Source organism: Manis javanica, chromosome 5 (assembly GCF_040802235.1).
Source record: "Manis javanica isolate MJ-LG chromosome 5, MJ_LKY, whole genome shotgun sequence".
Classification (NCBI taxonomy): domain Eukaryota; kingdom Metazoa; phylum Chordata; class Mammalia; order Pholidota; family Manidae; genus Manis; species Manis javanica.
In genome coordinates this window covers 72,206,134-72,223,076 of record NC_133160.1, presented here as the reverse complement: position 1 = coordinate 72,223,076, position 16,943 = coordinate 72,206,134, and the positions used below count along the sequence as shown (strand labels likewise).

Sequence of the window (16,943 nt, the reverse complement as noted above, 5' to 3'; positions counted from 1 at the left end):
AATAAAATTGAGATTCTGTAGCTGCAAGGACACAAAAATGTAAACAGCAAACTCTTAATTATCCATAGCGCTGTGGTAAGAAACATTACAGGTAATTAAAACAATGTATATTTGGCCATAGATGAAGATTTTATACTTGCTAGAACCACTTTCACTCTGATGCCTTCCCCTTAAGGATCCTAGCACCTGCTACCCACCCACTTCTCTAACTCTGTTTATGTTGTTTCTACTGTACAAACAGAGCTTTCTAATAAAATTGTACACACTGTTTTATTCACTAACCATTTCTTCCAGAAATTCTGGCCCAAGAGTAAGCTTCTTCTATTTCAGTAGACTTTAAACCTACTTGAGTGACACACCAATAAAAAGAAGGTTTGGAGCACACACCCATGTATAGTTATTTTTTCTTTTAGGTGAACCACATGAAATTGACGATATGTGACTAGTTTTGACCTACAAAAATGAAAAGGTTTCATATGATTCATTATAATTTATATATATACACACAATAGCATATTAAATACCTCACATGAGGTTCTTAATTAATTATAGGGAGGAAATCAACATTGCAAACGGATATTAGAAATTTCAAAATTTTCTAGCTGACTTCCTGGCATCATTGGTTTTACTTTTTTGTGATTAAGTTGCTGAACATACCATGACAGCAGCAGGAAAACTGTCAGCTCTACCATTTTCCTGCTGTTCATGTGTGCCTGTATTATTGATATTACCTTCAACCTGTAACTTGACTGCAAGAACCTTCTTAGAATTCCTCACTTCTAATTACCTAAGGGGTCATTATTTCAAATACCTACAAGGTTAGACAGGAAAGCAAAACATCAGACATCCAACAACAAATATGTAAAGGACACAACAGGGACGCCCACTTAGAAACTGTTTTTCCACTCCAGCTGAATACTGATGAAATGTGTGCAGAAAGAACACAATCCAATGGTGTCACATAACTAAAAATATTTTAGAGAAGCTGATAATTCAAATTTATATGTGAAATCACTATTTTTCTGTAATTGGCAATGAATTCTACATTTTCGCTCTGGTCAAATAAAATGTGACTGCAAGGCAAGTTCAACCTGCAGACACCAAAACTGTACAAGTCAAACTCACCTCTCAGACCAGCCCAATGCCCAGGCTAAAAGGGTGCTTCTTTGCTGTTTCTGAATAAAGCAAATAATTAATCCATTCAATTTGTCATCCACTGGACTAGACAGTAACTTTTAATAAACAAAAATAAATGACTACAAACATGTAGACCATTTTACCTCATTTTGCTTAGTATTAGTTGTAAGAAGTTAAAAACAAGATTAACTGCTATTATCTCTCTTAGAATAGTGGGAAATAGCACTAGCAGAGCCTTCAAGAGATCTGGATCCTAATCCTTGCTCTGCCATTAATTAGCTGTGACACTTTAGGATGTCACAAACATCTGAGCTTCAGTTTCCTTACCTACAAAAAGTAGGGATCTGGATTAGGTGATTTTTAAGATTCCTTCCTGCATTTTAATTCTATTAGAAATAGCTTCCACAAGACAAATTTAGAATAATATAAAAATCAACAAGAGTTTATAATTGATTGAAACACTAACGAATCCTTAAGTCCCTAGTGACTGTCAGAGAGGGAAAGGAAAAGAAAAATACTGTTTTAAACCTCCTGTGCCATCCTAATTACAGGATATCATTAAAATTAGTAAAGGAAAAGGACTAAGCATTTTACACTACCTTTTCAATAGTAACACTAGTTCACGATAACCAGACAGCAGCAAATGAAGGAAAGCTCTTCCGTACAGAAGAATGCTAACTTATAAAGGAAGAATATTTGAGTGAAATTGCCATTTTAAAACACCTAATAAAATAACTGATTCAGGCAAGAATTATCAATGGAAGCCAAAACCATCAGGTAAAAGGTTACTACTAAAATAGATATTCATACAGTATCATATCAGATTACCAGTTAAGTACTAAGTACCATTACAATGGAAAAATTACATTAACCCATCGTTGGCATTACTAGCATAGAGAAGCCATGTATTTTATACCTCTTGCTATTATACTGCAGCAGGAAATAAGCCACTCTAGCCTTTCATTCCCCAGTACCTGCCACAGGAAAGTGAGAGGGGCGTTTGAATTCTCCAGAAACTTTCAGAGGCAAAAGGACAAGTAAACACATGCAGACCTCTTCCCCTTTGTCCTGTCCCCAACCCAGGACCTGAGAAGATGGGTGCTACCCAAGAAGAGAGCACATGGATAAAACATATATGAGAGAGAGATGGGTGCTTCCTACATTCCTTCCTGTTTCCCACTGCTAAAACTACACTATTCAGTGCAAAGCAAAAAGTATCCTGAGGGTGGCGAGAACTGTTTAATACACAAATGTCAGTGCATTAAAAAAAGTATACTAATCCAAATCTAACTTCCAGATTAGAAGAAATACAGAAGATGGAAAAACAATCAAAGCCCTGGGAAAACAATCAGATAAATCCAGATTGTGAGATACTCTACACACAATTGGCCTGATCTCTTCAGAAAGACACTTTAAAAAAAAAAAAAAGGAAATGGGAAGATGGAAACTGTTAAAAGAGATTTAGTAGACATGATGAAATGTAATAGCTGGTCTTTGATTGGTTCCTGGTTCAACAATAAAACAGCTATAAAAACATTCTGGAGGCAACTGGAATAATCTGAATATGGCCTGGAATTAGGAGACATTAGGAAATTACTGTTATTTTTGTTGGATGTTAAAATGATATTATGGCTATTAAGGAGAATGTCCTTATGCTGAAATATTGAGGAATGAATTGTCATAATATCTGTAATTTACTTTGAAATGGTTCTGCAAATAAAAAACATGCACATAAAAGATGAAATAAATTATATTAAAGTGAATCAATCTGCAGTTGAATCACTCATACATGAAATAATGATTTTTCACAGAAGGAGTCTAGAGTCTCCACTTAGAGCATAATTATATTTCACTGTTAAACTATTGTGCATGTGTGTGCTTTTGCAATGCAATTAGGCCTTCAACAAAGGGCATTTCTAAAAAGTTCAATAAGAAAAATACCTAATCTTCTTCCCCTACTGTGACTACCTGGGCAAAGACAAGTTGTCTGACTATATTCATTTTCATTATTACTACAATGCTGACCTTGTCAAGGGAACTAATTTATCCAGACAGAAAAACCACATTTACAGCTTCCCATTTAGACAGAGAAGAGAGTGAACATACATCAAGATTTTCAGTGAAAGCTATATCAGCTGGCCAGCATACCTTAATGTCTTGGTTACTTCCTCCTTCTCCCTACCTGGAATAAGAGAATGATAGCTGGGGCTAAAGCAGCCATCCTGAGGCCAAGAGAACTGCAAAGGTTTCCACTCTGACATTTTAATTCAGTGACCTGTGATAGCAGTATAAAACCAGCTGCTAACTTCGTGTTAGAGGGTGAATACAATCCCTAAGTTTCAGATTATTGCAACTGTCTCTATGACTTTCAGCTGATACAGAAGGTAAAAGATACTAGTGCCAAGAAATAAAAGAATTATTCTGTATTAAACCCATCACTTACAAAATAAATATGAAATGGGAAATGCAGGAGAATTGTGAAGAAGTTCTAGGTATATCCTGACCTGCATGTAGCACCTCTTCTCTTAGCCCCAACCCTAAACTACTTGATTCTCTTGAGCAGAACAACTTCTATAAGCATGTATAGGCAACTGGACGTAAGTAAAACCTTAGGTTCTGGCACAGAACTGGGGTAAGCCATTCTCTCCAGAGGGCTGAGTAATAAACTGGAAATTAGCAGAGAAGCCAGGACTGATGACTAGAAACTTATGGAGATCTGAGAAGATTTTCAAAGTCAGCAATGGAGAAAAGGGTCATAGCCCACAGTCTTTCTTGTCCTTGCAGCTCAGGAAAGCACAGAGAGACTAGAAAGGTGACTGGCGGGGGATTGAAAGCCTATTTGCCAATAGAGACCCACTGCAATAGAGATCCCTTTGCCTATAAGGCAGAACAGATACCACAGAGAGCTCTCCAGGAATCACTTTTGGGCTTCAATAAAGCAACCAAGACAAACTGGCTTTACACAGGGGCCCAGCTGCCAAAGAGAAGACAGATCAGGCAGAACAATGAGAACCACACTCTGTAAACTGGAACTTCTGTAGGAGACAGAAGGCATTAATTAAAAAGGATACCTTAATTACATACAGGAATTTAAGGAGATTCAAGTTCAGCATTAAAAAAAAAACTGTTAAGAGTGAAAAAACATGACTTTCCAATTGCATATTTTTAGAGAATGAACTGAAAGAGAAACACAACAGCCTGAGGATCACTTGCACAGTGAGAAGATCCTTTAGAGTTGGGGGGGAGAGCTACTCGACAGCGCACAAAGATCCAGAGAGAATATCATCCACATGACTCAATGAGGAAAGGAACCATAAAGAAGCCCTTAACTAAACAAATAAAACCAGAACAAAGAACAGAAAATGAGTAGCTGGTACAGGTGCATAAATTAATGCATGACAGCTCACTAGGTGTGCGGCATATACAAGCTGAACAGGAACTCTTGAAACAATAGGAATATACTTCTAAAAGAAATTCCATTGAGTAATACATCATTCCATAAAAAAATAGGAGTTGTTGGGGAAGGAAAGCAGGAAGGCAAAAGCATCCCCAAAGTTGCATGGGATTGGGGGGGTTCAAAAGGGAGGGAGAGTAAGAAGGAATAGGGGAATATGGAACAGCTTATGGAAAAAAACTATGTGTTTTTATAGTTAAAACGGTTGAACTCTAGCTATTAAATAAAAAACAATGTGCTTCTGATTGAGAAAGAGGGGAAGATAAATAAATCATGAAGAAAAGGAAGAGTAGAACTAACAAAGTAACAAGAAGGGAAAAGGAATGAACAGTGACTTGAACAGACAGCAAAAATAAGGAAAATTAATGTTACAACAATGTAAAATAAGTAAGGAGCATAGAAAAGATGACAAGAATAAAATCAACTATTTCAGCCATTACACTCAATATGAAGGAGTTAAATTCTCTCATTAAAGAGATTGTAATACTGCATTATGAAATATAAACTAGCCACATATGATTACAAAAATATAAAACAAATGATAAAAATGAACTGAAATAGGTAAAGAGATACAAATAAAAGAAAGGCAGCAGTGTCAACATCAGACAAGGTCAAATTAATGGCTGAATGCACAAAACAGAATAAAGCAAAACACTATATAATGATAAATAGCATTTTTATGATGAAGATATAGCAGTGAGAAATCAGCAGCATAAAAATATTAGATATGCAAGAAGAACTAAAATGGGAGATTTTTTAAATACCTGTTTCAAAATTGGATTTACTAAGCAATAAAAGTAGTAAGAATATAAAGAAAATGTCACTAATTTAAAAACTTTTAAAGTTCAACATATACCAAGGATTTAGGAAAAGTATCATTCCTACCCTAATAATAAGAAAGGCTGATAAACTACAAAATCATAACTTTCCTTGGGGCGAGCACTGGCTTACCTGTAGCAGGTCACAGAAGGAAGAACTGCCAGCCACCATACAAGCAGGTAAGAAATCAACTAATATTTTAATGGTTTGTTAAAGGATGCATTTGAGATAGCTTGACAGGATAGAACCACTGAAAGCTTAGACCTAAGGGGAATTCACACATACATGCAACTTTTTCCAAGGACCTCCCCCGAGAAGGAAGATCAGGGGACAGACAGGAGAACAGAGATACTCCCTCGGTGGCACAGACCTGCAGGAGAGCTGAAGCTACTATAAGAATGGCACAACACCCCACACCTCCTGTCCTGCCCTGAACTCTCTCTCATATACAGGGAAGCCTTTAGCCACTTGAGGAAAGCAGCAATCTCTGTCACCTCCAGGACACAGGTAAAGTCCCACTGCTGCTAGAAGGGCAGGAAACAGTACACGTTCAAAACTTATGCCACAGCCATCTAAGGATTCTTACCACGGACAGGGACAGGAAACACTCTCCCACAAAACACCAGCCCTAGATACAAGGCAAACGTTTGGCTCCCACAGGGAACGATGCAGGAAGGCTAAGAAATCCCAGAAGTCAGGCTGATAAACCCTAGATAAAAGTGAAGCTGAACCAAAACAGAGAACCTCAAATAACAGCACACAGCATTGTACTACTGGGGGAAGAGCAGCAGCATGGCAGCACAATGACAGAGCCCCTTACATCCTAGGCATTCAGGGACAGAAGCTGCGAGTACAGCACAAACATCACAAAAAACCTCAAGCACCCCAGCCACCAACAAAACCACAGGACAACTCTAGAAGACTCGGAAGCCTCTGGTGCACTGCATGTAACTATGGCAATAACGTAATGCAAACCCGTCTTAATCTGCTAACTAGACTGATCCAAACTCCCACACTAACATCCTGACAAAATAAATGAGGTGCACATTCCCAGGCATAAACACTATTTACGACTCTTGTTTCATGCATGATGTTGGGATTCAAGCAAAAATACAAGACATAAAAAAGAGCAAGGAAAAAACAGCCCATTGTGAAGAAACAGCAATCAACAGAACCAGATTCAGATATGGTTCAGACATTTGAATAATCTGACAAGGACTTCTAACAATAATCAGGATTAATTTACTAAAGAATCTACTAGAAAAGGCAGATACTATGCATGAATATAAAGGAGAATTCAGTTGAGACATGGAAACTACAAGAGAAAGTCCAGTAGAAATTCTAAAAATAAAAATCACTGTATCAAGATGAATTCCTTTGACAGACTTACCAAGAAAGTCAACACAACTGAGAAGAGAACCAATAAACTTGAAGATAAGGCAATAGAAATTACCTAAACTGAAGCACAAATAGAAAAAAAAAAAAAAGGAAAAAAGGCAGAACAAAGCATGTAAGGGCTGGGAGACAACATCATATCAAATGGTCTAATGTACAGGTAATTGGAGTCCCAGAGGAAGACAGACAGATCAGGTCATAAGTAATATTTGAAGAGATAATGGCTGAGAATTTTCCAAAAGTTGACAAAAGATACCAAGCCACATATAAAAAAGATTTTTTAAAAAATTTTAGATACATCATATTCAAAATGCTAAAATCTAAAGGAAATGAGAAAATTCTTACAAGTAGAGGGAAGAAAAGCATTATGTATATTCAAATGTAAGACTCTGGGCAGACTTCTTGTCAGAAACTATGCAGGTCAAAAGACAAGTAAGCAATATCTCTTACGTAATGGAAAAAAAAACTGTCAACATGGAGGAGATACCTTTCAAAGATAAAAAGCAAAGTACTTTTACAGACAAACAAAAGATGAGAAAATTCACTGCCAGCTGACTTGTGACATAGTAAATGTTCAAAGAATATGGTTCAGGCATAAGGAATATGATAGAAGAGAGAAAATTAGTTCAAAACAAAGAAATGAGCCCCAGAAATGGTTAAAAAAAAGATAAATCATACAGTTTGTCTTATTTTTAATTCCTCTAAAAGATAACTGATGGTCTAAAAGGAAAATAGAAATGCATTGTAAGGTTTACAATATAAAATAAAATAGATGAAAATAAATGTCATGAAGGATGGGCAGGAGGAACTTCAGGTCTTGTACCTCACTGCCTCTTTGACAGACACCCATGCGTCTCACAGACATCTCAAAAATCAGCATGGCTTAAACTGAGTTGATCTTCCCACTTCAAACCTCCTCCGCCCACAATCTTCCCCACCTCAGCTGTTGGCTGACAATCCAATCTGTACTTCCAAAACCGCCATCACCTTGGTCTAGGCCACTGTCTCTCACAGGGTCGATTACAATAGAGTCCTAACAAGTTTCTCACCTTACACACTTGCCCTGGGGCCAACTATTATCAACACAGCAATGAGAGTGAGTGATCCTTGATAAACTCAAGTCAGATAATGTCGCTCCTCTGCTCTAAACCCTGCAGTGGCTGCCCATTTTACTCAAAGTAAAGCCAGCATCTTTACAACAGCCTGAAAGGCCCTAAGCATCCTGGCTCTCCCCCAAGCACCCTTCCCTTCAGCAACTCTCTGACTTCCTCCCTTGGTACTCAGCCCCCTCACTCACTCCATTCCAGCCTCACTGGCCAACTTGTCCTGGAACGCAACAGGCAACCCCCTATCTTATGGCCTTTGCTGCCTAGAATGTTCTTTCCCTAGAAATATGTTTGACTACCCTCTTTTTATCCTTTAAGTGATTGCCCAAATCTCCCCAGCTTAATAAGGATTAACTGGACCACCTATTTATTTTAACTTCTTCACACACATACCCACACACAATGCCAAGTCAACAATACCCAGCTTTACTTTTTCTTTTTTCCACAGCACTTAACACATTTTAACACAGCATAAAATTTATCGAATATGTTCACTGTTTATTTTCTGTCTCCCCTCACTGGAATGAAAGCGCCACCAGAAACAGAATTTCTATTTTGTTCATTATATTCCAAATGGCCAATATAGATCTTGGTGATGAAGATTTATTGAATAATTATATAAAACAAAACCTGAACAAATGAAAATTATGGCACATCCACAGCATAAAATATATACATTCATTAAAAATAATAAAGTAGAGCCAAAGTAGGTTACTTGAAGGGATTTCCTCAAGATACTGTTGAATCTGTTGAAAGGGAAATGCTAGATGATTAAATGAGTTTACTCTTTTCTTATTTTTGCAAAATAACTTTTTTAAAGTGTGTGAGTGGGTATATCTGTGGAATATGAGCATGGATACAGCATTTATCAGTATAAAGAAAAAAGATTTGTTTTTTTAGTGAAAAAGACATTTAATAATGATCTGAGTTCAATTCTGATTAATCAGCTTATTTAGATGACCTTCCTCAACATCAGTTCCTTCACCTATAAAACAAGGATAGTAATGGTCACCTTGCAGGCTTGTTGTAGGGCTTAAAAACAAAATGTGTGACTCATCCTGTGACTGTTGCCTGTTACTCACCCTTCTGTCACCAGCAACTCTCCCAGTGCCTAAACAATGGCAGTTGTTCAAGAAATATTTGTTGAAAGAATTAACTGTAGCTGTTATTATCACCAAAAAAAATGCAGAAAAATGAAATAAGAAGTTTCTGAGAAAACATTAGGTGGATTAATGATACATTTTGAAACATTCTGTAGTAACACCAGTAAATACAAAGCTACACTGAGTCACTATCATAGAGCATAAATATGATATGAACAGAGAAACGAGATAGACTTCCGGCAGCATCCATGGTGATTACTTTCCCTCTCATGAAGTTTCCAGAATAGTTATCATCAGCCACCAGGAAATATAAACAAACATCCACTGGCAGGATTCTAGCTTTGGTGTAAAAGTCCACTGTTTCATGAGAGTCACCTACTAAGTTAATCAACAAAACATCTTATCCAACAAGATCTAGTCTTCTTATATTAACATTTATGCATGGTGATTTTTCCTCTGCTTCTACTTCGTTTTCTTTTTTAGGTTTCCTCTTTCCCCTATGTTTTTTAACCCTAAACAACTTGCCTTTGTTTGTTTTTAATTTATTATATTTTCACAAACTCAGATTTAAACCTTTATTTAAGACATTTTTTACTTGGGATTTTACCTCACCAAGTATCTTTACTACAAATCCCTCACAGAGAATCTAGGTGTCTTCCTTGGATTGAACAACAGGGAGTTGGTATTATGGAAGCTAGAAGGTTGACAGGCAGCTGTTAGCTGCCAGACTGCAAAGCATCTCGGGACTTCAATGTCTTTATCTATAAAATGAAAGGGTGCAAATTAGATTACTTCCGAAGTTCTTTTAAACATTCAGAACACTACCAGAATATATTCTTTCTTATTCTGCTTGTTACATTCATACTTTCTCTTCCTGTTTATAAGGGAACCAGTCATCCGGGTTTTACTGCATCAATGCCAGCTCTGAAGACCTCTCCCAGAATCAGTACTGAAAACAAGGCAGAATATTCCTCAATGTGATAGATTTACAATGGGTACATTTTACTGGGATCAGTATGTAGGAAGGCTTGACCCCAGTTAGTCATTGTAAAATGTTCTACATAGTCTAGGAAAGGAAGAATTTTACTTTGGAACTGAAATAGGATGAATAATGGCCCATCAAAAATGTTCACATCCTAATCCCCAGAATCTCTGAGTATGTTACATAACTTGATAAAAGGGACTTTGTAGATGTGATTACAATCTTGAGATGAGGAGATCATCCTGGAGTATCTACATGGGCCCAATCTAACCACAAGTGTCCTTATTAAGAGGCAGGAGGGTCAGAGAAGGAGATGTGAGGACAACTACAAAAGCCAGAATGATGTGGGACCCTGAGCAATGGAGTACAAGCAGCCTCTAGGAAACTGCAAAAGGCAAGGAAGTAGACTTCTCTTCAGTCTCCAAAAGAAGCCAGCTTTACCCATCTGTTTTAGATGTATATTCTCCAAAGCCATAGGATAACAAACTTGTATTGTTTTAAGCCACTGAAAATTTGTTATAATTTGTTTTGGCAGCAACAAAAACTAATATTCCAGTGTTATCGGTAAGTTTTGCTGAAAAACAGCTATGGGTAAGACCCTAGAGTATCTGGCAAGTTTGAGCTTGGAACCTGCATTTGTTCGTGAGACAGGCAAACTGCAGTGGAAGACTGCCCTAGGGTTCGTGGATGCAGGATGACACCCAGGAGCCTCTTAGGCAAAAAAAAGCACAGAGTTGAGAGGAAAGGGAGCCAGGAATAGAACTACCCCAGTGGGATCTACTCACTGTAACTGGTGTATGGTAAGGAGACCTGGGCCTCAGCAATGCCCTTAAATGCTTTTATAGAAATTAGCAGACCAGAAATCTGGGAGAGACATAATATATTTATTTCATTTATATATATTTCCCTTTTTACTTTTCTTCAGCTTTAAATCTTTAGTTCTTTTTAAAATACAAACCCAGCCCTGCTATGCTAAGGGTATACAAGTTAAACGGCTTCTAGATATAAAGAAAAATAACTACATATCTGAAGGTCAGGTAAGGTTTTAGCCCACTAACAAAGAATGAATTGGAAAGGAGAAAAAATGTTAAAAGTCAACATATGGACAACTGCAAAAATTTTGACGAGAAGTAATAATTGAGCAAGCATGCAATCTATAAATCTGGGGTAATAATAACCTTTGAAGACTGTTATATAATAAAATGAGATGACATATGCAAGTACATAGTAAACAGAAAACCCAGACTTCAGTATGTGTGACTGTACATGACTGTTTCAGGCTGCCTACAGGCTCCTCTGCACAAGGTGGTGCTTCAGGGAAATGTTAAAACAATGTCTGTGGTCTGAAATAAGGTTTGTCACAAGGTCTAGCCCTTAAAGGACTATTTCACTTTTATTCCCAACAATTCTACCTAAAAACCTTCAACTCCATCCAAACTTTAAGAACACAAAATCTGGTCAGACTCCCTGAAATCTATATCATAGTCTCACAATAAATCTATATTTATTTCATCTATATTTATTTCCCCTTTTACTTTTCTTCAGATTTAAATCTTTAGTTCTTTTTAAAATACAAACCCAGCCCTGCTATGCTAAGGGTATACAAGTTAAAGGGCTTCTAGATATAAAGAAAAATAACTACATATCTGTTATTTTATACTACTACATATATAACCACCTATTTCCACCACTTAGGTCACCCAGGCAATACTTGGCAGGTCACACTGGCCAACCTCTATTTGCCTCAAGTTCCCCAGCTGAAAACCAGTATAATAATAGAGCCTTCTCTTCAATAGGCTTAGTGGAAGAGTAAAATGAAGTAACACATGTAAAATTAAAATCCTCAATAATAAAGATGGTATTAATAATAATTTGACCAACCTTATGAAATTCAGTTCCACCATAAAGCCTTCTTTTACTTCCCCAGCATTTCCTGATGACTTACTATAATGACGACAGGGGTTTCTCCTTCCAAATTCCTACAGCACCTCTCATTCACCTCATGACCTCCTGTTGTTGTCTCCCATAGCACTAATCAAACTGTATGGAAACTATTTACTTTTCTGTCTCCCTGATCAGACTAAAAATTACTATAACTCTGCAATTCCATTGCCTAATATAGTGCCTAGGAAAATCAATCCATATACATTTGCTTAATCTTGATAATCTTCTCTTTTTCACTCATTAACTGCCTATCTCCCCACACAGGAAAACAAGATCCTTGTGGACAAACACCTTATCTGTCTTGCTTACCTGTGTACCCCCAGGGTCAAGCACAGTACATGCCATATATTAATGGTTAAAGGACTGATAGGGCGGAAGAAAAACCAACCACTTACAAAAACCTAAAGGGAAGGAAGACTGGTAGTGGTATGTTTCCCACCTGAACCCTTGCATAGAATTTGAGAGCTTGAAGAAACCCTACAGTTTACCTTTCTACTTTTTGGGTTCCAGAATAATGTTAAATACCACAACCTACTGAAAAGAAAAAGAATGGTCATGATAAAAAAAGCCTAATACAGTGAGGCATTGCCTTAATTTTTTTTATTGCATGTGCACTTAATGTATTAGTTTTGAGTAACTACTATTAATTCTAATCTACATAGTACTTTGTAACCTAAATTTCCACATCTTTCTTGAGGCATTAAACTGTGCTCAAGAGATAACATATTATAGAAGCACCTAGAATAGGGTCTGGCACATGGCATGCAGAAGTGTCTATTATACTATTCTTATCATTAGAAAATTGCATGTGTAACTGTGAATGAACTCAGGCCTCCATTTTCTACTCAATTACTTTCTCCAAGAACAATTCATGCTTACATGGAAAAATCTACCAGATGATCCTCTCTTCATCCAACTTCTCATTTCCATAATGGCAACAAGAGAAAAGGAAAGGAAGTCCTTTCCTTTTCTTCTTTTTGTTATTATATAGGTTTTACGCACCCACCCCCACCCCCCCCCCACCAAAGAAAAAGGGCAACAGGCTTGCAAAAAACCTAGTACCACCAAGGTGGAGCCAGGGAATTAGGTGATTTTGCTGAAGGAACCCAACTCCACCAAACATTGCACAAAAAGGGGTGGGTCTACTAAAGGACTAAGGTGTCACATTGGTAGGGAAATCCCAAATCAACCCGGCCAATACAGTAGGAGTACAGTCTCTAGAAAGATCCCCCAACCTCAGTACAGGTCTGGAATACATTCTCTTAATTTAAAATACTAGATGTTTTGAATTGTAATCACTTTTCAAAGCAGTTTCATACAGGATTACATGTTATAAAAGTGTGACAAAACATCTGCAATTTCCAACATATACATCTAAAGTAATATATTCCAAAAAATTTGTTTACAATTAGAGAACATGAAAACTCTAAAGGTCCTTAACTTCTGAAATGCGTGCTCTTCTCAGATCACTTGATTTATAGCCAGAGTCAGACCTGGTACAAAGTACTGCGGAAAATACTAAGAATCAAGAAATGGAGAAAGGATACATGGATATTTAGCTTTAGACTTAATATGCAGCTAAATCTATTCAACTTTAGCTTACTCCTCAGCCTTTGGAAGGTAAAGGATCTACTTCCAAGATCATTTCAGGCATCAGTAAACCTACTGATAAATGACCTTATGATTACACAGCTTGTGATTACAGCTAACCTATGTCACTAATAGTAGGCCATTTCGATTTACTGCAAACATCTACACATTCACTTGAAATGATAAGTAAGCATTCTAGATCTGGATGAAAATATGTTTTACATGTTGAAGTTACACAAGCTGGAAAATTGTCTATTTAATTCTGCAATAGTAAAATGAAATAACATGATGAATTTGGAAACTGTTTATTCCATGTACAAAAATAATAAAAACTTCTAAACAATCAAATACATGGAAAAATAAGTTGGAATTAACTTTTAAATATATCCAAAAAGTACACTGGCTATTTGTTTCTAAAAACCTAAATAATAAGACAAAAAATAGGGATTATAATTCTAATATTTATACAACCTTTTAGTATATTACTATTAATGACATTGAACAAAATAATGCTGAAGTACTATATTTCATATTTAAGTACTTGTATTTAGGCTTGAGACCCTCAAGAAAAATCAATTTGGGAATTTTCATATCTTCTGCGAAAGACTTATAAGCAGAATTTCAACTATTGGTTTGAAAGAATGTATCAATTTTAACATTTATCCACTTGGCAAAAACATCTATTTAGAATAGAGGTATACTAAAGGTATACCTTTACTTAGAGGTAAGTCAGATAAAGTGTTTACTCCTTGTTTTCACTTTGAAGCATTCTTCCAAACTGCCATTTGGAAAAGTAAATACGGCATTTGTTTTCTTTCCACTTTTACCCTGAGGAACGCATATGGGCCATGTTGTCAATGAAGCCCTCTGAAGCACTGTCCACCTTTCTTCACCTGCTTTTTAGGTGAGGAGATGGGCGTAGATCTATACGCAGATGAAAGGCATCCTGGTGTCTCTGGGTGTATCCTGCGAACCTCCTGTTAGTACCTCACCTGAGCAAGCCTGCTGTTGCCCAAACCTCCACTTTTCAAAATATCTGCTCAGGGAAAGTGGTGCTGGGAAGCTGCTAGGGATACAGCTGGAAAAAGCATGAGCTTTGAACTCAGAGGCCACGGGTTTGATGCCTAAGTCACTAACTGCAGGAAATTTAACCTTGCAGTACCTTTATTTTTTCATCTCTTACATGAGGATTAATACCGTTTTCACAAGAGTGTTGCGCCAGTGAAATTACTAATGCAGGTAAAGTACCAAGTATGGGCCCTGGAACAAAGTATCTGCTCAGTAAACGATAGCTTTCATTACCCTGGGCACTTCACCACTATCTTTGTGGTTCTTGATTTTACTTATCCTGAGAAACATCTATTAACAAAAGTCTCATCAAATCCAAAGGTTTCGAATTTGCCACTAATCTTTCTTCCTAGGCCTCTGCTTTAAACCTTCAACGTTTCCAGGCCATTCTCGTATGTACAGTGCTTGCCCTGCTCACTTGCCTCTGCATTTCTGGAAAGGCGCATCTAGTCAAAGAAAAAATCAGATATTTTAGGATTAATTATCTAGTTGGCACCTCCCAGAACCTATATAACACATCTTGGAGCGAAGCAGTGAAATGCCGGGTGTCTCGGTGAGATTCTAAGGCCTGTGCTGCGCTGCCCGCTGGGCGGCTCCCCTTCCCGCGGCACTCCGGCCACCTTTATTCTTCCTGCAGGAAGCCAGCCGACGGCCAGGCTGCGTGCGCGCCTGGGAAGACACCCGCCCACGCGCAGTCTCGCCAACGCAAAGACGCAGCTCGCCCCAGCAACCGAGGAAGAGGGAGGCTCTATCCCGACTCACTTCCTGCAGCCGAGAGGAAAGACATCTTGCCGCAGGGCGGCCGGCAGCGGCGCGCGCCCCGCGGACAACTACGTGGCGCCGCCCGCTCGGGAGGCGCGGCGGGCACGGGCGGCCCCGGCATCCCCGCCTGCCCCGGCCTGCCCGCGGGGCTCCGGCCGGCCGCAAGGGGAACGACGGCGGCGCGGCGCGCGGAACCCCCAGCCTGAGGAGGCGCGGGGCCGCCGCGGGTGCGCAGGCCGCCGCCGGGTCACCCACCTTTCTCACTCTGCGGGCCGTGTAGAGCCCCATCCCGTCCTGAACCCGGGAGGACTTCAGGGAGAACCTGTCCGGCACGTACATGCCCAGCATGTTGCCGGCCACGGCGGCCGCCGCCTCGCTCAGCACCGGCGCTCGGTGCCCGGGAGGCGACACATCGAGATTTGGGGTGCCGGCTGGAGGGGAGAGGCCGGCGGGGAAGGAGGAAATGGAGTTTTCCTCCCAGAATCCCCACCTCCCGGCCAATTCCAGGATCCCCCGCGGCTCGGCCCCTCCTCGTCCCGGGTCAGGCTCGGCCCGAAGTCGCCGGGGCCGGTGCTGCCGCGGGGGCGCAGGGGGCGCGGGCCAGGGCGCTGCGGGCTCCAGGACGCCGCGCGCTGATTGGTCCAAAGTTGCGCCCGGGCGCGGAGCCCGGGGCAGAGCTGACCCCAGAGCCTCACACCCTGCCGCCCGCGAGTCAAGCCTAGCGGATTCTCCCGCACCCGGGCCCGGCGCGGCAGCGTGCAGACCCGCCCCGCTCCAGCTCCCTGAGTGAATAGTTCAGATACATAGTTCTGCTCCTGCACTATTACTACCAGTTTGGGAATTTTACTGTCTTCAAATGGGAAACAAAAAGGGCCTTGATACGGCTGAGGGCATCCTCCAAAACTGCTTTCCCAAGTTTACCAGACTCTGTACGCAGGCTTATTGCTAGACTACTGAGAATAATCCCTGAGGTGTAGGAAATGTGGTCCTTCTCAGTCCTAGGGTCCTTCTCACATCTGAGTTCTGCATCTTGTTTTTATCATGCTTGCTTGAGAAGTTTGAGCTCAGGGGACTAGTTAAGTATATTGAGTAACGAACAGAGAAAGGGGGTGTTCACAACCTGCAACTGATCTGTTTCAAGTTAATTCAAAATTTGCCCTGAAATCTAAGTGGAGTAGGAACAAGTTCTTTTATAATGACCTAACCCTTGGGAAGTACTGTCACTTCCAAAAATACATTATTCTTGAGTCCTCTCTTGCTTCAGGATCACCAGATCTATTAGAGATATACAGACATACCACTGTGCAGAGGGGGGAAATACAAAGAAATGCCCAAACTATAGAATCTGGTATCGCAAGAATGAAAGCATGCCGAAAGTCTTGTTTTAGTATTTTCAATAAAGGTAGGTGTTGCAGTGTGCCCAGAAGGAAACTTTTCTTCAACTTAAAGTTACTACTGGCTTTGTTCAAAAATCCAGGAGTCAGGCAGCATCCAATATGGCAGATAAAAAGTTGATCCCAGGAGCTTTACAAAATGAAGGACTTTTATAGGGAGAAGAGAGTGCAAACAAGTTTTACTACCCA

General features: G+C 39.4%; 1 protein-coding gene across 1 annotated transcript in view; it reads right to left on the bottom strand.

Annotated features, from left to right (window-relative positions):
* PRDM5 (PR/SET domain 5) overlaps window positions 1-16,098 on the bottom strand; it is a 218,960-nt gene extending 202,862 nt beyond the window's left edge. Inside the window, 1 exon segment of the mRNA XM_073237106.1 lies at window positions 15,616-16,098. Coding sequence (XP_073093207.1) covers window positions 15,616-15,708 — 93 coding nt within the window. The 5' untranslated portion in view covers window positions 15,709-16,098.
* Window positions 16,099-16,943: the final 845 nt, after the last annotated feature.